The following is a 23709-nucleotide window of genomic DNA, read 5'->3' on the forward strand; positions in this document are numbered from 1 at the left end:
TGAGGTTATCCAAGTATACTAGTGCTTCGAGCAGGTTCATATCCCTCACTGTCTTCTCCATGACCCTCTGGAAGGTGGCAGGGCCCCCTGATATTCCCTGGGGCATCCTTTCAAACTGGTAAAATCCCAAAGGGCAAATGAAGGCCGTCTTCTCTTTATCGGCCTCAATCATCGGGATCTGGTAATACCCACTCCTCAAATCCAACACACTAAACTACGTTGCCCCACTCAGACAGGCCAGCGCATCTTCAACCTGGGGGACTATGTACTGATCCGGGACCGTGCGCCTGTTCAGTGTTCTATAGTCCACACACATAAGAAACTTTCCCATTCTTCTTCCGGGCCACTACAATAGGAGACGCATAAGGGCTTCAGGACTCCGTGATGATCCCAGCCTCCTTCAACTTACACAAATGCTGTTGCACGTCTTCCACATCTGCAGGGGCCAGGCGCCGTGATCGTTCCCTAAACGGAGTATCCTCAGTCACCCATATGGTGTGGCGAGTGCTCCTGGAACAACCCACATCAAACTCATCAAGGAAAAAAGCATCTGTCATCGCCAACATCTTCTCCACCAGCCTTCGCTTCCAACCCTCTGGCACAGGTGATGCCCCAAAGTTAAAAGCTTCATCAGTCAACTTGAACAACAGGAATTCTGCAGATGCTGGAAATTCAAGCAACACACATCAAAGTTGCTGGTGAACGCAGCAGGCCAGGCAGCATCTCTAGAAAGAGGTACAGTCGACGTTTCAGGCCGAGACTATTCGTCACGAAGGGTCTCGGCCTGAAACGTCGACTGTACCTCTTCCTAGAGATGCTGCCTGGCCTGCTGCGTTCACCAGCAACTCTGATGTGTGTTGCATCAGTCAACTTGGGCCATTTTCCTGACAGCTCTCCCCCAACTGGCCTCACGGGGGTGCTGTGCATCACTGTCACTGTGAACAAATGCGCCAGAGGCATCCCTCACTTAAAGGTGACCTCCCATGCCGTAGTGTTCCTGACGATCACCACTAGCCCGTGTGCCTGTACCACCGAGGGCTTCTGCAACTCGGGTCTCACCAGCACCCCAGCAGGGAATCTCGACTGCCCCTCGCGATCTTCACTAGAAGGGCTTCATCCTCAAGCACTCCCAGGAATCTAGGGATCCCCATCGCTCTCGCTGTTTCACCCGGCCGTACCACCCTGGGCTTCGACTGGGTACACCACACAGTGCCTCGTTCACACGCTGCGTCCAGCCCAGGGCGACCCCACGCTTTCTCAAAAGCAGCTCAGAACACTGCGTGCACTGACAGGGTCTCCAAAAAGTCTTCACCCACCTTCTCCTTACAGGCTCCCGGGAGTCTCCGCACAATAAGGGTGTTGGTCCCCACCAGAATTGATACCCCTCCAGTCTCACCGGGGTCTGGGCAAACCAGTACCAGGGCCTCATGAGCCTCAGACACCCCCACCTCAGCTTCCAGGAACTCCAATTTCACAGACAAATAGCCATCATACAGGTAATCACCATCACTAATATCCCAAATTTCCAGTGCACTGCAAGGTGTCAGGGGTAAATGCGCCAGATACTGATTGTAGAACGACCAGTACAGTAATGTGACCTGCAGCACAGTGTCGAGTATGGCTTTTGCATCTATCCCCTCGATCCGTATCGACACGCTGGATCGGGGCCCCACCAATCCTTCTGGGATAGGATCTCTTCCCTTCGATGGTCCCGCGGCACATTGTTGGGAATGTATTTTCCCAGAGGCTTCAGTCCATTCCCTCACTGAGTCTCTTCTAAGTTTCCCAACCCCCCCGGGACACCTGGGGGCTCTCCCTCTGAGGGGCTCCCTGCCATTCACATTCCCGCCTGAAGTGCCCCTCTTCCCCGCAGTTATAGCACATGCCTCGCCTCGCAGGACCCCGGCCTCCGCCTGGCCTCAGTGCCTTCCGTCCCTTCAAGGTGGGGCCTTCTCCGCTAGTCCCCTCCCACGGAGGGACCCCACCTGCTGCGACCCCCTTTTGTGTCTCCCGTGTGGAGCTGGCCCCGGTCATTTCACCACAAGGAGCTGCTACTGAGGACTGCACCTTGTTAACGGAGCCTTCTTCTGCTTCCAGTTCCTCTTCCGTGACCTCTCTGAGCAACTGAACAAAAGACCTGGGGGGGATGGGGTGGGGGATGCACTCTCCAGGACTGCCGGAGGCTCGTAGCGATTGCATCATGTCGCTGCGCGCCCCTGACGACCTGGTTGATCCTTATCCGATCCAACTCATTCCCCAAAATGACCCCCCGGCGCCTCAAGCAATTTAGCCTACGCTGTAGTCGGAGAAGATACTCAGAAAGCTTTTCCCCTTTCTCCTGACGCAGATTCTGAATCCCCCCCTAAAAGCTCCACTGTGCTTCCCGTCAGCCCAAACGCCTCCTCTAGGGCAACTAGACACTCCTTCCAAGAAGCCAAGGGCTGGTTAACTCTCACCCCTTTTACCACCTTAGCTGCCGCCCCTCTCAAACTGTCCCCCAATCTTTACCGCTTCTCCCCCTCAGAACACTGCCACTCACCTAGCAACTGAGAGGTATGTTCTACCCAGGACTCGTAATCCTCTTCCCTGTCAGGGATGGGGGTCCTCAATGAGAAAATTCTTAACTTCTGTCACAGACCCACTGCCCTGTTCACCAAAGAATTAATGGCTGAGGCCAACTCAGAGCCCTCCCCCTTCCGTGGGGAATGAGAACTAATTACATTCTCCAGATCTGACCACTCTCTTCCTTCATCCCTCAAAAACAATTGGACCCGCTCTCTAAAATCTCCGCCCCGAGCTTCGGGCAACTCCTCTGGTGTCTCTTCAGACCCTTCCTCTGTGACAGCGTGCACGCCCCATGGCCCCACCTCACCGAGGTCACCGATAGACAGCAGCAGTCCCAATTCCTTGACGTCAGCACCCATCTGTATCAGCACAAAGGCTGAGTCCCCCGTTTTACCAATCTTTCTGCTTACAATCACAACCTTACCGATAGCTCTGACCATATTCAAACATCAAATTAACACATCGTCTGGGGTAGGTATATCCACCCCACTTAATACACAGGCATAATTAACTGGGACATCCTCGATCTCACACCAAAGTTCAATTTTATCCGCGTCCATCTCTTCTAATGTAACCCGGGCAACTTACCCCATATCCGACAGAATTCAAATCCGTGGGACGAGCCCCCACAATGTAACGGCCTTTGCTCCAACTGGCTCCCGTTGTCTAGGGTGAATAGCCGTCAACCCCGCCAAACAGTGCAAATGCTTTGGTGCGGATACTGTGTGAGGCGCCCAGTGATCAGCCACGACACAAATATCAAACGATATACCAAGTGCGAGTAAAGAATTATACTTTATAGCAAATTTTTGGTGAGGGTTAGTAGCAACAACTAAAAGAAAAGGCGCCACATAAGTAACTTATCAGTCTTGTGCACATAAGATTTTAATACATTGGAGCTTACGCCTCCGATTCCATCCACAATGTCCTTCCGAGACTCCGGCCACCATCCGAACCCCTGAGGTCCAGTTTCTGCCGCCCTGGAACCGCTGTCCGTTCTCCACACATCCGTCCTCTCCGCACGCCTCTCGAAAAAGCCACCGCTCCTCAACTCAGCACACATATATAAAATAACATAACATGACCTCCATTGGCTAGCAAATAAATACAATATCCATTATCACATAGTATAACCCAATCATTGCTGTTACAGAGAACCCCTTGCTCAGCAGTTAACAGTACGAGAAGCCATTTTGGTAATAAGCAATTAACAGTTAACAGTCCAGCTAATACTGAGAACCCTACAGAAGAATAGCATCTGCACTCAGTTTGGACCTTTCTATGGTGAAGTTTGACCTCTCAAAGTAAACCCAAGCATGTATTCTTCTTCATTCCTGTAACTTGTCTTTGATTTTTCTGACTAGAAGTTTGGTTATTCAGAGTTGCTTGCTAGCCTTTTCAAGTAACCTTCATCCATTTCTTAATTATTTTTCCTCCTTTGGGCAGTCTAGCTTACAGTTCTGTATGTTTTTACACAATCCAATAAATTGTGGTACAGGTAGCTGTCTGACCATGTCAACTGAAAACTAGATTCAGAGATGTAGTGTAGGTCGTTTAATACTCTGAACATTATACCTGGTCCCATATCATCTCGCATTCGGTGTGTAAGCAAATCATCGTGATCTCAATTGAATGATAATTCAGGTAAGAAATGTAGACCATAAGACAAAGGAGCAGAAGTCGGCCATTCGGCCCATCGAGTCTTCCGCCATTTTATCATGAGCTGATCCATTCTCCCATATAGTCCCACTCCCCTGCCTTTTCACCATGACCTTTGATGCCCTGGCTACTCAGATACCTATCAATATCTGCCTTAAATACACCCAATGACTTGGCCTCCACTGTTGCCCGTGGCAACAAATTCCATAGATTCACCACCCTCTGACTAAAAAAATTTCTTTGCATTTCTGTTCTGAATGGGCGCCCTTCAATCCTTAAGTCATGCCCTCTCGTACTAGACTCCCCCATCATGGGAAACAACTCTGCCACATCAGCTCTGTCCATGCCTTTTAACATTCGAAATGTTTCTATGAGGTCTCCCCTCATTCTTCTAAACTCCAAGGAATACAGTCCAAGAGCGGACAAATGTTCCTCATATGTTAACCCTCTCATTCCCGAATGTAGTCTGTTACTGTCAACTGTTTTAGTGGGGTTGAGATTGAGGAAAAGTAGAAGCTTTTTACAGTTTTTTAAAAGTCTTTATACATTGTTTTTGATAAGCACTCTAAAACATTGAACATTGTTGCATTTCATATCGCACAAAGATGTCTAAAGACATCAGCTTGTTGTACAGTGGTCTCTGATCAGCCTGTCTGTAAATAAAGCTCCTCTGCGAGAGTGAACCTAATACCTGGAGCTCAGTCTCACAGCAAAGGCGTGCACCCTGAAAATATATCAACCTTAAAATGTTTGGATGTATGGTCAAGCCTCAAAACAGTGATGGCCAAAAATAGATGCTGGTGGTTGGCATTAAGCAGGAATGGAGACCTAATGGGGCAGTAAAGTAGTTTTCTTTAATGGAATGGCACGTACATATCACTGGGATAAAACTTTCAATAGTAATTATTAATGAAAGCCTTTCTGACTTTTTATCATCATTGAATGAGAAAATTTCACTCCTCAGCACATTCTGTTTCAAGTAAATTTTCTGCCCACACTCAAGTTTTCCCTTGAGTGATATCGTCAGACTGTTCCAGCCAGCTTTGGCAAGGATAATTGATTCACCTGTCTTAATCCTGCAGAACTAGGTGCACACACTTTGAATAAATATAAAGTGGTGATAAGCATTGGGAAGAAAATCACTTTAAGAATTCACACTGCCACTTCTTGTTGCCAGGAGGGCTCCGTGATTAATAACGTTGACAAAGAAAATACTACTTATCAGTAATCTTTCTGCAAACTATTGTGGAACATCATTTTCTAGCTGATACAATGACTGTGATTCAAACGGATGGGTCTTTACATCAAGATTTTGCTGGCATTCTTGGAGGAAGATATTACCTTACAACCTAGATGCACCTTTTGTGATTTCAGTTTCACGAGGGAGAATAAAGGTTTCAAATGTACATTTAATGTCAGAGAATGTATACAATATACATCCTGAATTTGGCCCATTGATTCTGTTCCACCATTCAATCATGGGCTGATCCAATTCTTCCAGTCATCTCCACTCTCCTGCCTTCACCCCCTACCCTTTGTTGCCCTGGCTACTCAATAACCTATCTATCTCTGCCTTAAATGCGCGCAACGACTTGGTCTCCACAGCCGCTCGTGGCAACAAATTCCACAGATTTACCACCCTCCGACTAAAGTAATTTCTCCACATCTCTGTTCTAAATGGACGTCATTCAATCCTGAAGTTGTGCCCACTTGTCCTAGAATCCCCTACCATGGGAAATAACTTTGCCATATTTAATCTGTTCAGGCCTTTTAGTATATGGAATGTTTCTATGAGATCCCACCCCCCCCCCCATTCTCCTAAACTCCAGGGAATACAACCCAAGAGCTGCCAGATGTTCCTTATACAGTAACCCTTTCATTCCTGGAATCATTCTTGTGAATCTTCTCTGAACCCTCTTTAATATCGGTATATCCTTTCTAAACCAAGGAGCCCAGAACTGCACACAATACTCTGAGTGTGGTCTCATGAGTGCCTCATAGAGCCTTAACATCACATCCCTGCTGTTATATTTTGTACCTCTAGAAATGAATGCCAACATTGCATTCACCTTCTTCACCACCAACTCAGCCTGGAGGCTAACCTTTAGGGTGTCTTGCATAAGGACTTCCAAATCCCTTTGCATCTCTGCATTTTGAATTCTCTCCCCATCTAAATAATAGTCTGCCTTTTTATTTCTTCCACCGAAGTGCATGACCATATACTTTCCAACATTGTATTTCATTTGCTGCTACTTTGCCCATTCCCCTAAACTATCTCTCTGCAGGCTCTGTTTCTTCAACACTACCCGGTCCTCCACCTATCTTTGTATCATCGGCAAATTTAGCCACAAATCCATTTTTCTCATAGTCCAAATCAATGACGTACTTAAAAAGCAGTGGTCCCAACACCAACCCCTGTGGAACTCCACTGGTAACTGGCAGCCAGCCAGAACAGGATCCCTTTATTCCCACTCTCTGTTTTCTGCCGATAAGCCAATGCTCCACCCATGCTAGTAACTCCCCTGTAATTCCATGGGCTCCTATTTTGCGAAGCAGCCTCATGTGTGGCACCTTGTCAAAGGCCTTCTGAAAATCCAAGTACATAATTTCAGTGCATCTCCTTTGTCTACCCTGCTAGTAATTTCCTCAAAAAAAAAAATTGCGGTAGGTTAGTCAGGCAGGATTTTCCTTCCTTTCCTGTCATGTGCCTCCAGGTATTCCGTAATCTCATCCCTAACAATCTATTCCAACAACTTCCCAACCGCTGATGTCAGGCTAACAGGTCTATAGTTTCCTTTCTGCTGCCTCCCATCCTTCTTAAATAGCGGATTAACATTTGCAATTTTCTAGTCATCCGGTATAATGCCAGAGTCTATCGATTCTTGATAGATCATTGTTAATGGCTTTGCAATCTCTCTAGCAACTTCCTTCAGAACCTGAGGGTGCATTCCATCAGATCCAGGAGATTTATCCACCCTCAGACCATTAAGCTTCCTGAGCACCTTCACACTTGTAATTTCTACTGCACATACTTCATTTCCCTGACACTCTTGAATGTTTGGTATACTGCAGATGTCTTCCACTGTGAAGACTGATGCCGAATACGCATTCAGTTCCTCTGCCATCTCTGTATCTCTCATTATAATATCTCCAGCGTGATTTTCTATTGGTCCTATATCTACCCTCAACTCTCTTTTACCCTTTATATACTTAAAAAAGCTTTTAGTATCTTCTTTGATATTAGTCGCCAACTTCCTTTCATAATCCATTTTTTCCTTCCTAATGACCTTCTCAGTTTCCTTCTGCAAGTTTTTAAAAGCTTCCCAATCCTCTGTCTTCCCACTAGCTTTGGCTTCCTTGTATGCCCTCTTTTTTGCTTTTACTTTGGCTCTGACTTCACTTGTCAGCCATGGTAGTATCCTTCTTCCCTTTGAAAATTTCTTTTTATTTGGAATATATCTGTCTTGCACTTCCCTCATTTTTCGCAGAAACTCCAGCCATTGCTGCTCTACTGTCCTTCCTGCACATGTCCCTTTCCAGTCAACCTTGGCCAGTTCCCCTCTCATGCCATTGTAATTTCCTTTATTCCACTGAAATACCAACCCATTGGAATTTAGTTCCTCCTTCTCAAATTTCAAAGTGAACTTCTTCATATTGTGATCACTGTTCCCTAAGGGTTCCTAACCTTGAGCTCTCTTATCTCTCTTATCCAGATCATTACACAACACCCAATCCAGCACAGCCAATCCCCTAGTGGGCTTAACAACAAGCTGTTCTAAAAAGCCATCCCTTAGACATTCTACGTTCTCTCTCTTGAGGTCCAGTATTGTCCTGGTTTTCCCAATCCACTTTCATGTTGAAATCCCCAACGATTATCATGACATTGCCCTTCTGACAGGCCTTTTCTATCTCCTGCTGTAATTTGTAATCCACATCCCATTTTTTCTTTGCAACCATCCATGAAAACAGAGGAGTGCCCCCAAAGAAGGAGTAAAAGTTAAATGCTTGAACCCCAAAGTTTTCCCCAGCTCTCCCCCTTCCTGCACGTAAGCAATAGTAAACAATGATTCCCCCCTCCCTCCACCGGCGAATAAAGCATCGGCACCCAGCACTGAGCACTCAAACATACAGCAAACAACAGCAAAGACACAGACTTGCAGTACTCCAAAGACTGCTCATTCATCTGGTATACGACATACCACAGGCTCTCTCTCTCCTTCCCCACGCCAATAAGGGAGAAAGAGGTGTCTCCGTTTCACAGCAAGAGGGGTGACATAACAAACAGCTTGCTGGTTTAAAGTCCGTTGCATCGCTTTTTCCAAGCTCTGTGCCCAAAGATCTCGGGTCTCTGGGCATACAGCCTTAGATCTTACATTTCCCGTGACACACTGATCTCCTGCCCGGACACTGACCTCCGATCCCCCCGTCTCCAGAACCTCGAAATCTCAAACCACCAAAGGCAAACGAAGCTATTAGGCTGCACCCTTGGCATGCCAAATAACGGCCAGTCATGGAGCCCTGAGAGTGGGTCCCATCCCTGCAAAGAACCGTAGTCAGCGTGTAACACCTGGCCAGGGTCTTCAAAAGAACGCTGAAAGGGAAAAATAGAGATATTAAGGATAGAAATACAGCTGTTTTCGAAGATGCAAGCAAAGGGAGTCGCCGTTAGGCGCCATTGTCTCCTCCTAAGCTGCTCGTCTAATAGTTAGTGATCTGAAAAAACAATTGTTCTTGAGCCTTCTTGACACAACAAAAAAAGTGGTGGCATTGTTGTCAAAGCAATGTTAACTTAGGAAAAAAAAGTGATAGTGGGCTGTGTAGGCTATGACCGTTGTTTATCGGTGAGCCTCAAGTAGTCTCTTCCTGTACGATTGTTCTCAAATCACATAACTGAAGAAAGTGATACAGATTTTCTCTTTGTCACCCCTACCTTCCACCTCTTCCTTGCACAGTAAATCGGACAAAGCTGTAGGATACCGATTCTGCCATAGTTCAAAAAACTCTAAACAAACGCTGTTACTAGGCTTGACTTTCCCGAGGCTCACACACAATATTCTGTGCAACATTTGATGTATTCTTTCATTTTTAACTCTGTCAGATTTTTCTTATGCTCAAGGCCAAACATTAAGGCGAAGCTTATCATGTGAATCTGGTCTGTAATAAAACATATCAGTGAGCAGTGGGCCCTACGTTCTTATTTATCTTCGCATATTTACCAGTGGTATAATTTTCTCTGTGCAGAAACGGATAGAAACCACTTAAAAAGCTTTGCAATGGCAAGTTATACTAGGAGAGGAACTCTAAAGCCAAATTTTTAATATTTCATTATCGTATAGTAAAACTGAGAGATCAGAAATATTGTCTATTGCATTTGTGATTGATGAGAGAAATATTCTAATCTCATCCAAAATTGCACAATAGGGTACAAGAAAATGGGCTATCAGATGTTCTTTTTGGCTTTTTGAACAGAGTTGGAGAAGGCAGAGCGTGCTGGAGTCTAGGAAATGCCTACGTATCCCTTGGGAGCCATGAGCAAGGACTACATTTTGCAACAAGACATCTAGAAATCTCCAGAGAGGTAAGAAACTGTCAGACCCACATTATAAAATCTTACAGAATTGGAGGCTTCCCTTGGGTCCATTTTCCTGCACCTGATTCTTTGTAAGATCTGTCTGATTTAGTCTTCCACTACATCTATTTTCTCAAGTCTTATTAGCATTCCCTTGAAGTGCTTAACCATTTGAAGTGTGCTGTGTCCACCATCCCTTCAGGTTGTATAATACAGATTGCAGTAATGCATTTTAGAAAAGCTCTGATCATTTCCCCCTGTTCATTTGTTATTTACCTCAAATATTCACTCAGAATAACTGGACATCCGGCTATTGCATACATTTGTTCACTATTTAATGCCTCTGCCTCTCTCTTGTACTGAGACATTATTAGCACTGTAACCTGATCAGAACTCCGCGGGTCGGGCAGCATCTATGGAAATGAATAGACTGTCGACGTTTCAGGCTGAGGCCCTTCTTCAGGGCTGAGGAGGAAGAGGGGAATGCCCCAGAGTATAAAGGTGGGGGTAGGGGAAGGTCAACTGGAAGGTGAGAGATGAAGCCAGATGGTTGGGGAAGGTCAAGGGCTGGAGAAGAAGGAATCTGATAAGAGAGGAGAGTGGACCATAGAGAAAAGGGCAGGAGGAGGAGACTCGGGATGGGGGAGGGGAGTAATAGACAGGTGAGAGGAGGTAAAATGGTCAGAGTGAGGAATAGAGGAAGGTGGAGGTTCAGATAGAATTTATTTACCAGAAAGTGGAATCCATACTCATGTCTTCAGGTTGGAGCTTACCCAGATGGAATATAAGGTGTTGCTCCTCCACCCTGAGGGTGGTCTCATCTTGGCACAAGAGGAGGCCATGGAACGACACGTTGGAACAAGAATGGGGATGCAATTAAAATGTTTGGCCACCGTAAAGTCCTCTTTTGGCGGATGGAGCAGAGGTGCTCGATGAAGCAGTCCCCCAATTTACGACGGGTCTCACCAATGTAGGAGAGGCCACATTGGGAGCACTGGACACAATAGACATCCCCAGCAGATGTTCAGATGAAGTGCTGCCTCACCTGGAAGGACTGCCTTGGGCCCAGAAGGGAGGTGGTATATGGGCAGGTGCAACACTTAGGCTATTTGCAGGGATAAGTGCCGGGAGCGAGATTAGTGGGGAGGGATGAATGGACAAAGGAGTTGTGGAGGGAGCAATCCCTGCAGAAAGCAGAGTGGGGAGGTAAAGATACATACGTTTAGTGGTAGGAAATTCAAAAGGCATGTTAATTTTTTTTTCCAACAAATGACACCTCTGATAAAGCAAAGTTCCCTAAATTACTGTACCACAATGTTCTGCCAAGTGTAGCACACTGAACTGGGGTTTTCTTTTCCTCTTGTGATGGAAAGGCTTCAAGCAGATGAACACTAAAGGTTTAGTTCATTGCAATGTGCAAATAGATTAAATTGACATGTCACAAGCAACTTCGCTATTGGACACACACCAATATGCTTAAAGTCAGCACCACTCTGTGACAGATGCGAAAGCAGCTGTCATTCACCTGGCCCTGACACATCTTGCATCAGAATGCTGTTTTTGGACTTCAGTTCGGCATTCAATGGATCTTGGTGAACAAACTCCTATTCCTTGATCTAAATACATCACTGTGCCACTGGGTGTTGGACTTCATAACCAACAGAACTTGGATTGTCAGGATACACAACCGCTCCAGCTACAAGTCATCCTCAGTACCCAGGGCTGTGTGCTGATCCCATTGCTGAACTCTCTGCTCACACATGTCTGCACGGCCAAATTCCCGAGTACTCACATGGACTAGTTCCCGATGACTTGACAGTGTGCGGCTCATCAACAACAACAATGAGACCGCCTACAGAGAGGAGGTGGAAAAGTTCAGGGCCTGGTGCCAGGCAAATAACTTCTTCCTCATTGTCAACAAGACAGAGGAGGTGGTTACTGACCTTAGGAGAACTCGCATCATTTATACCCCTCTTTACATCAGTGGCACAGCAGTGGAAACTGTGAGCAATTTCGAACACGTGGATATGCACATCTCGCCCAACCTTTCGTGGTCCCGAAACACATTATGCTCAATCAGGAAAGCTCACTCATGCCTCTACTTTCTGAGGAGACTATGCACATCTATACTCACGTCATTCTACAGATGTGCAGAGGAGAGCATCCTAACAAGGTGCAACACTGTACAGTATGAAAACTGCACTGTGGCACACAGGAGGCTCTTACAACAGGTAGTTAAAACTCCCCAGCACAGCACCGGCACCGGCCTACCAGCCATCAAGAATATATTTACAGAAAGGTGTCGGAAAAAGGACCAGCAACATCAGGGAGGAGGCAATGTAGCATCCATGCCAGAATCACCAGACTTAAAATCAGCAACTTTCACCAAGTAATAAGGATGATCAACGTCGTCACCCACTAACCCACCCCTCCACATCCACATCCCCAACCACCATTACTTTATCATTTCCTGTCAGTCACCTTATGTCGAAACATTCCTGTGCTGAGTGTCACTTTATGGACATACAATCAATCTTTGTATATTGATAAACTGTCTTATGTATTTATTGTGTTTTAAAAAAAAATTATTGTGTCTTTATCTTATTGTGTTAATTTGTGCTGCATCAGATCTGGAGTAACAACTATTTCATTCTCCTTTACGCCTGTGTATTGGAAATGACATTAAACAATCGTGAATCTTAAACTTCTTTTGCATTGTGCAATTCAAATCAGCTGCATGCTTACCAGAATAAAATAAATGATTTTAGACTAAGATGGTAAAACAGTGAGGTATATCTAAAGTTCTGAATATTGTGTATGAGAAACAAAAATAATGGATGAATAGCAAAAGACCTGTCCAATTTGGTTAGCAGATAGTATGTGGATTTGATCAGAACACATTTAAAGTATCCTGAAATAACCTCAGGGCAGCTTCAGTACTTTCATGAATCTGCAACTGGTGTTAAGCAAGACTGTATTATTGCCCCAAAGGTTTTTCCACAGCTCCAACAAGCCGCCAGCTGTATGCAGATGGTAACCTGACCATTGTTGCTTCCACTTAACACCAAGGTCACTCCAGTTGTAAAACATAAAACATAGAAACATAGAAAATAGGTGCAGGAGTAGGCCATTTGGCCCTTCGAGCCTGCACCGCCATTCAGTACGATCATGGCTGATCATCCAACTCAGAACCCTGCACCAGCCTTCCCTCCATACCCCCTGATCCCTTTAGCCACAAGGGCCGTATCTGACTCCCTCTTAAATATAGCCAATGAACTGGCCTCAACTGTTTCCTGTGGCAGAGAATTCCACAGATTCACCACTCTCTGTGTGAAGAAGTTTTTTCCTCATCTCGGTCCTTTATCCTCAAACTGTGACCCCTTGTCCTGAACTTCCCCAACATCAGAAACAATCTTCCTGCATCTAGCCTGTCCAATCCCTTTAGGATTTTATACGTTTCAATAAAATCCCCCCTCAATCTTCTAAATTCCAGAATTCAATTGTGGAAGTCAAGCTGCATTAACGCTGCGTGCCCACTTATGGACGCTGAGTTTCAAGTCACCTTTGGCCGTTTACCAAAGTAGGGTGTATAAAGGAGGGACCTGACACCCAGCAGATACAAAACAGATGTCCTGTACCAACCTGCCCCATTGTACAGCACTGTCTTCTGACAACGATGGCCCACAATGAGACCCTGCGAAATATTGACCGCTCCTCATATTTCGAGAGCCAGCACTCAGTAAAGACAGATGTCAATATCATCATTCTTCCATGTGCTGTCGCAGTTTCTCGGTCTCAATGGGGCAAGTGTGCTTGAAGGTCCATACCTCAAACTCAATACAATGCTTATGGTTTACCAAGCAGCACTGGTCAGGTTCTGAGTCATGGAGTATACACAGGTATCTCAGCGCAAAAGAGGGACCACTACTGCGCAGAATCCTCCAATCTACTGGCAGGACAAGCAAACCAAAGTTGGCATTCTCTCCAAGGCCAATATCCCAAGCATTATTGCTCACAGTCTGCCCTGTTGGACAGAACGTTAATGTGTTAATTGTCCATGCCCTTCCCATGCCCAATGACAGATGGCTGAATGAAACACTTCATTCCAAGCCCTCTTGTAGTAAGAGGTTACCAGGTAGACAAAGGAGAAGACTGGAGGGTGTTCAAAAAGCCTTTTAGAAAGAGTGCAGCATCTTCACTGATGCCTGGGAATACCTGGTCCCACATTGCATTCAGGTTGGCGTGGAGAGCCAGAAGTGCTTAAAGTGAGAGTACAGTGTAGCCCTGTGCAGACAGCAGATGGAGCGTGGTCGTGTTGAAAAATGTAAGCAGCATTTGTTCTCCAGGTAATCAGCATTTCATATGTTTAAATTAGTAACTCAAAACTCGAATCCTGTGGGTTGTATAATTGTTCTGCTATTAGCGGTAACGCTTTAATTAGTCACGGTAATTACATCTAAATTGCATATGCAGAATTGGGCTAATTAGAAACTGACTAAGCTGTTGAAGAGATGAGTCCTTCTATGAAATACTGAAGGCCTAATTGTTATAAGCCATAACTAGGCCTCCGTATCTGTGGAGCTTATTTTAGCTGTGTGCTGCAGGTTAATTGCAATTGTGACTTTACCTGTCAAAACAAAAAGTTCTCCTTCAAAAGTTTACAATTCTGGTAGACAAGGTTCTGGGGAGCCTCAGTTGCAAATGACAGAGCTCACTTTATCAGAAATTGGGCAGTATGTATTCTGTTCTCAATCAACTTCTTCAACAGTCATACATTCTGATTAGATCACCGTTGTGCTATAAACTGTTAGTGGTTAACATAATTATATTACAAAGCAAACTATACTTGTATTCATCTAATACTGATTTATACAGTACACGAACAGTTTTTAGTTTCTGTTGTATCGTTGTGCCCTCCAAAACAATGTTAAAAATCATACTGATTTCATCAAAGGTACCTGCATATGGCATCGGTGCATTTTTACAGTATACATGTTCCTAAATCTAATGGTAGTTTATTGGTGAGAAATGTTGAATTTGTTTACTGCTAACTAAAAGAGTTTATCATGAAGTCCGTCCAACTCTTTTAACTTCAGAACAGTTTCCAAAGTTATACTTGGCCAAAAATGGTGCTTCACTTGAAGGAGAATGGTGCAGCTTGGTTGCTTAAGGTAATATTTTTTGAACAACAAGTAAAAAGTGTGGGTTCTTCGGATGTCAGTGTGTCCTTGAAATATCGTGCAGCAAAGCATCATTACCCGTAATTGTGCAGATCATTCTGTTGCAAGTTCTCCGTTTCATTTATGGTATTAATTTAAAACCAAATTAACATTATTTACACAGCATCTGTAATAAAACCTTACCAAATGTATAGATATTTGATAATACGGTTATTGGAATTAGGTTTGAAAAACCTAAATAATTTCTGAATCCATTGTGTGTTAAACCATCACTGTAGTGTCAATGAAGTGCTGGCTTTCATGGGAAATCTGTAGCATCAGAAGACAGCTCTATGTGTTTCATAGTCTGGTGTGCTCTCTCTTGCTTGAGATTTCATGAGAACTGCTTTGTAATTTTTTTCAAGAATGCTTTGAATTATTTGAGAGGTTTGATAAGCATCTGGATGAATACAAGTGCATTCAGTCTGGTTAAACTCAAGTTGTTTTAGCTAATGTAAGAATTAGTGGGCATTAGCCTTGAGAAACGGGCAGAGCATTTAAAACAGTGGTCCCCAACTTCCGGGCCGCGGACTGATACATTGCCACGAAGAATGCAGGGGTGCAGCGGTAGTCGGAACATACCCAGCACATCTTTAAGAAAAAAGCCGAAATAAACAAGCTAATTAATTAAGTGCCACCCGGCACGTAAATGTCGGCCCAGATCAGAGGCGATTGCTGATTACGTCGTCTCTGATCTGGGCCGACATTTACGTGCCGGGCGGCACCTAATTAATTAGCTTGTTTATTTCAGCTTTTTTCTTAAAAGATGTGCTGGGTGCTTTCCGACTACCGCTGCACCCCTGCATTCTTTGCGGCAATGTACCGGTCTGCGGCACGGAGTTTGGGGACCACTGATTTAAAATACACTCAGTGGTCACTCTGTTAAGTTCACCTTTTCACCTGCTTGTTAATGCAAATATCTAATCAGCCGATCATGTGGCTGCAACTCCATATAAGCATGCAGACAGTGTCAAGAGGTTCATTTGTTGTTCAGAGGTTAGTGTTTTTCTCTGGTGGCAAGTATGGTTTTTAAATAAATGTGAGAAACTCTTGATTTTGTAAAGTAGTTCAGTGGCTCACTTTTAGACGTTCTTATTCATTTATTTAGCGATGCAGCGTGGTAGTGGGCCCTACGAGCCCGCACCATCCAATTACACTCGTGACCAATTAACCTACGAACCCGTACAACTTTGAAAAGTGGGAGGAAACCGGAGCACCCAGAGGAAACCTGTGCAGTCATGTGGAGAAACTTCAAACTCCTTTATGACAGTGGCTATGCTACCGTCTCATCCTTATTGATTGATGAGGGCCTGTTTTTGAGTGGAGTCAGCAAGTTCACATTAACTTGTAGCTTGTTCTGCTCTAGTTTTGCTAAATAAATGTCTTGGTCATGGTGGTGTTAAAGATGCATGTTAATGAGAGAAAAGCATCATTCTGATTAAATAATTGCTGGTAAGTAAGTAATATTGTGTTTGTATCACTGTTATATTAATGGGAGAGGGCTGATAGATTCTGAGCCTTTCTGGTAAAGTCATCTGTATTGCCCACTCTTAGTTAAAAGTGAAGGTGTTGAAACTAAAATTTAAATCGTGTCATTTATTTTGTCGTCGTGATCTTCCACAAGAAGGCTCACACTGTAAAATATCAGCCTCTCATTTCCCTTGTGTATTCTCTCTCCAGCCCTTTTGTCAACTCTAACATTTCCTGACTTTGTACTGCCAAAGAACAAAGAAAAGCTAAAGCAAAACAAGTCATTATTAAGTAATGAGATTTGGTTATGACTGTATTACACAGCTTGAGTGCAATCCCAAGGGAACAGTGAACTGCAAGGAGCATTTGGCTGTATACTTAGGCCTGATGAATCCACTTCAAAAAAATGTTATCTTATGCTATAAAATATTTAATTCTAAGCATTTGTTGTGTACAGAAGTACTCTTCTTAATCTCTTATTTGATTAAATCAATGCCTCAGTGCAATATATTTGTAATTTTACCATTAGGCCACATTTATGAATTTGATGAAATAGACAAGATTGAAGACCACTTGCCTTGCCTCTGCACAGTTCTTGGTTACATTATGTTGGGACATAATCTACCAAGCAGAGAAAATGATTGAGTTAGCAAATGAGTACTTAAATTTTCATTAAAGAAGGAAGGAACTACTGCTGGAGACTCAGCAATGGAGGCGTGGTTGAAATACTGGATGGGCTAAGAATCGGAGAAGGCTAGCTGTACTTAAAGTGGATAAGACACCTGGATCCTAGCCTACTTGTTGAGAGGAGAGCATTTCAGAGCCCCTGACTATAATCTTCAAAACATCTATCTTTATAAAGATTAGTTGAGAATTAGAAGCTGATTGGTCCTTCCAGCCTGGTCCAGGACTTTGCCAAGATGATAGCTAATCATCTACCTCAGTTCCATTTTCCTGCATGTTCCCCATGTACCCTGATTCCCCGAGATACTACTTGAGGGTGAGCACTGAGGATTCCCTGTTCATAAATAGAATAGTGCTCAACACAACGAATGCAAACCAATCAGTATAGCTTGTGATAAAGACAGGAGATTCTACACTTTATGGAAATCCTGAGTAATACGCAAAATGCTCAATGAATTTTGTGTTTCTATTCCTCATCTTTGGAGGGGAAAAATCAGTCGATGTTTTGGGCTGAGACCACTCATCAGGCCTATACTACCTTACTTTCCATTTTCTATTTTCTATTTATGATTTATAATTTAAATTTTTAATATTTACTATCGATTTGTACTCCAGGGAGCGGGAAGCGCAGAATCAAATATCACTGTGATGATCGTACGTTCTAGTATCAATTGTTTGGTGACAATAAAGTATAAATATAGCATGTTTGCTGGGGAAAGAAACATAAGGACACAATTAATAGACATTTAAACATGGGTACACCGAGTGGAGGGAAAAACAGTAAAAACAGAAAAACAGGAAACAGTTAAAACCGGAAAAAGACATTGTTTAAACACAATTTGCCTTTATTTAAAATGAAATAATAGAACAGGTTGATGTGGAGTTTATGAACTTTCAAAAGGCACTTGATAAAGTATGACGTAATTGGCTTTTTATCAAAACTGAAGTCCATGGAATGAAAGAGGCTGCATGGAGATGGATAGGAAAATGTCAAAGTGCTAGGAAACAGGAGTAGTGAAAGATTGGAGCAAAATTCATCCCAGATGAAGGGTCTTGGCCTGAAAGGTCAATTATCCATTTCTCTCCACAGAAGCTGCCTCACTGGCCAAGTTCCTTGGCAGTCCAGTTTTTCGCTCCGGTTCCAGCATCTGCAGTCTCTTGTGTCTGCAGCAGTGAAATTTTGTTTTCGAGTCTCCGTGTGCTCTGGAGTTCACTGCAAGTCTGCCGTAGGACCTCTGCCTTTAACGTATATTAAGGACAGGATATACTTCCCAAATTTTCAGATGACACAAAGCTTTTTTAAGTTTAGTAAATTGCGGAGGAGCTCGTACTAGACTACAAGAAGATAAAAAGAGGTTTGGTTACACGTGTGGCAAATGTAATTTGATGAAGAAAAAGAGTTTTCCATTTAGGTTGGAAGAAAGGAGAAGCAGAATTATCTGGAGGATATAATTTTCAAAGCAAAAGTAGAATAAACACAGCTGGGGAAATGTGTACAAAGTTCATTGAAAGTGGCAAGGCAGATGGTGAAAGCAGTTTTACAAAAGGTTTGGGATAATGGCCTTTGTAAATGTCATGTTCAGCATATATAAATCATTGCGTCAGCCGTATCTGAAGTATTGTACTCATCTCTGAGCATCTCACCTCAGTAAAAAAGACCTTAACAAAGATGCAAAAGGAATTTACTGGAATTATTCCAGGGAAGAAGGGTTGAGGTTGTTGCCTTGGAACAGGAAGTTGACTGGTTATCCAATTAGAAAATGTACATTTTCATTCAAAAAGCAGTTAGAGTTGGAATGTACTGTCTGGTGTAGTAGGGGCGTTCAACAGTGCTTGATGACCTTGTTCAGGCTGACTGTGATACCCTTGCCATTTGCCTGTGTTCTTCTACTCTTTTCCTACCCAAGTACTTGCCAAAATACCTTTTTAAAAATATGCAGACATGGTCAGGAAGTTCAGTTGTTGTTCAGACCAAATATCATAATAGGGAAGAAATGTGATCTAAATGACTTTGACCGTGGAATAATTGTTGGTGCCAGATGGGGTGGTTTGAGTATCTCAGAAACTGCTGATCTCTTGGGATTTTCACACACAGCAGTCTCTAGAGTTTACAGAGAATGGTGCAAAAATTAAAAAAAAAATCCAGTGTGCGGCAGTTCTGTGGGCGAAAATGCCTTGCTAATGAGAGAGATCGGAAGAGCAACACACACAAATTGCTGGTGAACGCAGCAGGCCAGGCAGCATGTATAGGAAGAGGTACAGTCAACGTTTCGGGCCAAGACCCTTCGTCAGGACTAACTGAAAGAGATCGGAGGAGGATGGCCAGACTGCTTCAAGCTGACAGAGAGGTGACAGTAACTCAACTATCCACATGTTATAACAGTGATTTGCAAAACAGCTGCTCTGAATGCACAGCATGTCACACCTTGAAGTGGATGGGTTACAGCAACAGCAGCAGCAGCAAGCCATACCGTGTTCCAAGAGATACCTAATAAAGTGGCCATTAATTGTATTGTATGTGTCATTGTATAGCCAAAGACAGGTGTGGGATAGAACTTGAAGCAGACTGGAAAAAGGATAGTCATAGGCAACTCAGTCGGCCAAAAGTACTGTTTCATTGCTGTGTGACTGTGATTCTATAAGAGTAGTTCAAAGGAAGATCACATTCGGGCAGAGAAACAAGGTGGGCTGTGGGGGGGTGGTGGTTGTAGTTGAGCTTCTGTACAATGGAGAACTGAAGGGCCCTCAATTCATCTTGGCTTGTGGTGGAGGAATAGAGAATTGGTTGCCCTTGGTGAAAATGAGCTGACTGTCACTTGGGAAGTGGAAAATGTGGTGGAAGGAGTCAGCCCATATGGATGTGTGAGGTCAAAGCAGGAAGAGGTGCATTCTGGAGGACAGGAACAAGTTCGAATAATTGGTCCAACCACAACAGTCTTGCTTGCAGTTGTTGGAGAGGAGGGAGAAGTGGGGTTCCTTTGTGAGGTTTGTGGCTCTGGAGTGAAGATCTTGTCAGGAAATTAGATCACTAATATGTTTATTGTTGGGATCATGGTCCAATGGAAGATATGATGTGGTGTGTGAGATCTTTGGTCTCTGTGAGTTAGGGTCCAGTTTGTCACACTGCAGTAGCAGTTTGTTGATGATTGTGATGTTGATCGTAGTGGAGTGCTGCAAGTTCAGTGTTGGGGGGTTAGTTAGACTGTGTAAGGGGAGTGGAGGTATTAAGGCAAGTCAGAATTGTGTCACTGGTTAGCACTGAATAAATACAGAGAGAGTAAGCAAGTGCAGTTGGATCAGGAGTTATGGAGATTGGAGTAATGGTCCACATTCTGAGATCAAATAAAATAGCATCAGAGGCAAAGGCAGCAGAAGACTCAATGTTACAGACTGTTGTTTGTCTTTTCCTTCTTACTCTAAGTCATGTCATGAAACCTCAAACTTTCAACTGATTTCCATCACTCCTTTATGGAGGTGAGGCCTGTATCTTTAGCCGCCTGAAAGAAAAGCTGTGTAATTTTTCTCCTGGAACCTTTCTCAAAACAGGCAATCCCACTCATTACGGCTGTTCAGCATAATGCAAATTTGCCCTTAGAGAATTCATAAATCACTACCCATAAAATTAAGACATTGAATAAACAGACATAAAAATACCAAATAACAGAGTTTATGTGGGAAAAAAATAAACATGATTTCTTTTTCAACTCTCATTTCTTGATAACTGCTCAGATGACGTGACTTCAAGTTGTGGAAAATCATGATACAGACTTGTTTTCTGGGAATGAACACACCCTTCCCCAATAGTAGTCATAGTCATACTTTATTGATCCCGGGGGAAATTGGTTTTCATTACCGTTGCACCATAAATAATAAATAGTAATAAAGCCAGAAATAGTTAAATAGTAATATGTAAATTATGCCAGGAAATAAGTCCAGGACCAGCCTATTGGCTCAGGGTGTCTGACCCTCCAAGGGAGGAGTTGTAAAGTTTGATGGCCACAGGCAGGAATGACTTCCTGTGACGCTCTGTGTTGCATCTCGGTGGAATGAGTCTCTGGCTGAATGTACTCCTGTGCCCAACCAGTACATTATGTAGTGGATGGGAGACATTGTCCAAGATGGCATGCAACTTGGACAGCATCCTCTTTTCAGACACCACTGTCAGAGAGTCCAGTTCCATCCCCACAACATCACTGGCCTTACGAATGAGTTTGTTGATTCTGTTGGTGTCTGCTACCCTCAGCCTGCTGCCCCAGCACACAGCAGAAAACATGATCGCACTGGCCACCACAGACTCGTAGAGCAAGACATTATAACCTGTATTTGTCTTAGTTCCTTTGTAATAGCAACTACCTCATTAATGATATTTTTTCCTGCTGCTTAGTATCAAATTTTGTTTGATAATAGTCCTGTCCAGCATCATAGGATGCTTTTATAATTGTATAAATTTTAAACTATTATTTCTAAGAATCAAGAGCTGTTTGGATACTACAGAATTGAGAAGTGTTGGAAGTTAAGTAGGAAAGTTGGAAATTGGCAATATTTATTATTCTTCTATATATTGGAAGGAAATGTTACATTATTGTGGTAAGGAGTCTCAAAATGTAAATGTCCAGGAAATCTAATTATTCTAAAACAAGGTCGTTTCTTTGGTTCAAAGCAGCAAAAGAAGACAATAAGTAAAAACATGGGCAAAATTGTCATGGGAAAAAGAAACCACAATGATTATATCTTGCAGTTGTAAGTGCTCATCTGAGTATAATTTCTGACTTTTGCTAATCGGTGTTCTTTCATACTTCTCCGTCACTGCTTGAATGAGCATTATGTAAATCCAAACCTTTCCATTTACTATTACTCTTCAGCAGGTTCAGGGTTAATTTTTTTAAAACCAACAGGATTTTGCGTTCAGGTACCCAAGTAATGTTCAAAAGCAAACAACTTCCCAGAAGCCGAATCTGATGCCAATAACAGCAGCTGGTTTTAAACGCAGTAGTTTAAGGATTTGTGCGAGTCTTTAAATGTTCCATTCTACACAGTATGATATCAACATTTAAATGTTCCTTTAGCATATGAATATATTTCATTAGCAGGACCAGTTTTTGCTTTGGGCTAAGTATAATGTGAAAGAATCAAAGGCTCGCCCGCTATGCTGCAATATGGATTGATGGGCCATTAAACAACAATAAACAGGAGGTGGTCTGGAATGCACAAAGATAACTCAATTAAACATCAATGTACAGTGCAGCTTCTGAATTTTGACTGTTTTTTTGTTGCATCAATTGCATCAGACCGGGCACAAATTTCCTGTTTTCCTTTGCTTTCAACTCGTGAACTCCTGCCCCACCTCGTACTTGCCACCTCCAGACGGGCCCCCCCCATCCCAAAATCCTCAAACTACATGGCAACATAAACTCGGAGGTAATCTCCTGTGTAGTGAGAGTTTTCAGCCTTGGGATGTCTTCTTGCAGATCGGCGATCGAAGTGGTGAACTTACAGCCAGTTTGAATGTGGCACAACTGCAGTCAGTGCTCGGCATGAGCTCAGCTCAACAGAGTAGGCAGTCGACTCCTTACCACACCGATTATGAAGCACAAGGTAGGTGGATCCTTTTTTTCCCCCTAAAAAATCAAATATAATGTGAAGGATAAACTCATTTTCTTACAAGTCATGTAACTGGTGGAAAGCAGAATAGATTTACAGTGTGTAATGATAACATTCTGTAACTTAATTGCATCCACACAACATAATTATTGGTGGTCTTAAGTTGTCTTCAAGATCTTTTGCTGTTTGTAAAATTTTTTTGATTGCCCGAATTGTGTTCTGTTGACATAAGCTGTTGGTTTTGTGGGTGTGACTCTGGAATTTGTATGTTTCTTTCCACATTTTTTAATCCATTTCCTTCTGTAATGTATTAGTACAAATTTTGGAAAATCAGTAAGTAAGTAGTAAGCTGAATCCAGGCTGGGTCAGCTGGTGATCACAAAGCAGTCTGTTTCCCTCTGTAATTAAGTGTGAGTTGCATTTATGTTCTATTTTGGTTTTTAAATGTGAATTAATTTCTTGTCTTTTTACTGGTATTTAAAGTCATAGTTAAAACATTCCAACGTGCATCTTCCATACTGAAGTTGTAGCAGTGTTGTTGGTCTTTCCGTATTTAGTTGTCAGTTTACAGGGTAGTACTCAGCAGCATTGATTATCCAGTAAACATAATGAAGACTATGTTATGCAGCAAGTAAGCTCATATTTTAACCCTTAAATGAAATCTAAGAGCTATTTTTACCACAAGTTGCATTTGAATCTTTATCTCACCTTTCCCAGAATACAAACAAATGTGGGTTGCTTCTTAGCTGCATTTAAGAAGACACTAAATAAGTTAAATGTGAAATGTCAAAGGACATTTAAAATATAAACCAAGCAATCTGAAAGCACACACAGAGCCAGGCAGCGTTTGTGAAAGAGGTACATTTATTGCAGAATGATCAGATGAATGTGTTGAAAAAGAAATTTAAGTGGGTCTCGTGTGGATTATAAACCCAAGAATAG

At 43.2% G+C, this 23709-nt stretch overlaps 1 protein-coding gene across 6 annotated transcripts in view; it reads left to right on the plus strand.

Annotated features, from left to right (window-relative positions):
- LOC134359857 (G-protein-signaling modulator 1-like) overlaps positions 1–23709 on the plus strand; it is a 294482-nt gene that overhangs the window by 186280 nt on the left and 84493 nt on the right. For all 6 annotated transcript variants that reach the window (XM_063073605.1, XM_063073611.1, XM_063073608.1 and 3 more), the window contains 2 exons: positions 9694–9802; positions 22635–22761. In XM_063073605.1, coding sequence (XP_062929675.1) covers positions 9694–9802; positions 22635–22761 — 236 coding nt within the window. The remainder of the gene's footprint in view (positions 1–9693; positions 9803–22634; positions 22762–23709) is intronic.

Source organism: Mobula hypostoma, chromosome 21, assembly GCF_963921235.1.
Source record: "Mobula hypostoma chromosome 21, sMobHyp1.1, whole genome shotgun sequence".
Lineage (NCBI taxonomy): Eukaryota > Metazoa > Chordata > Chondrichthyes > Myliobatiformes > Myliobatidae > Mobula > Mobula hypostoma.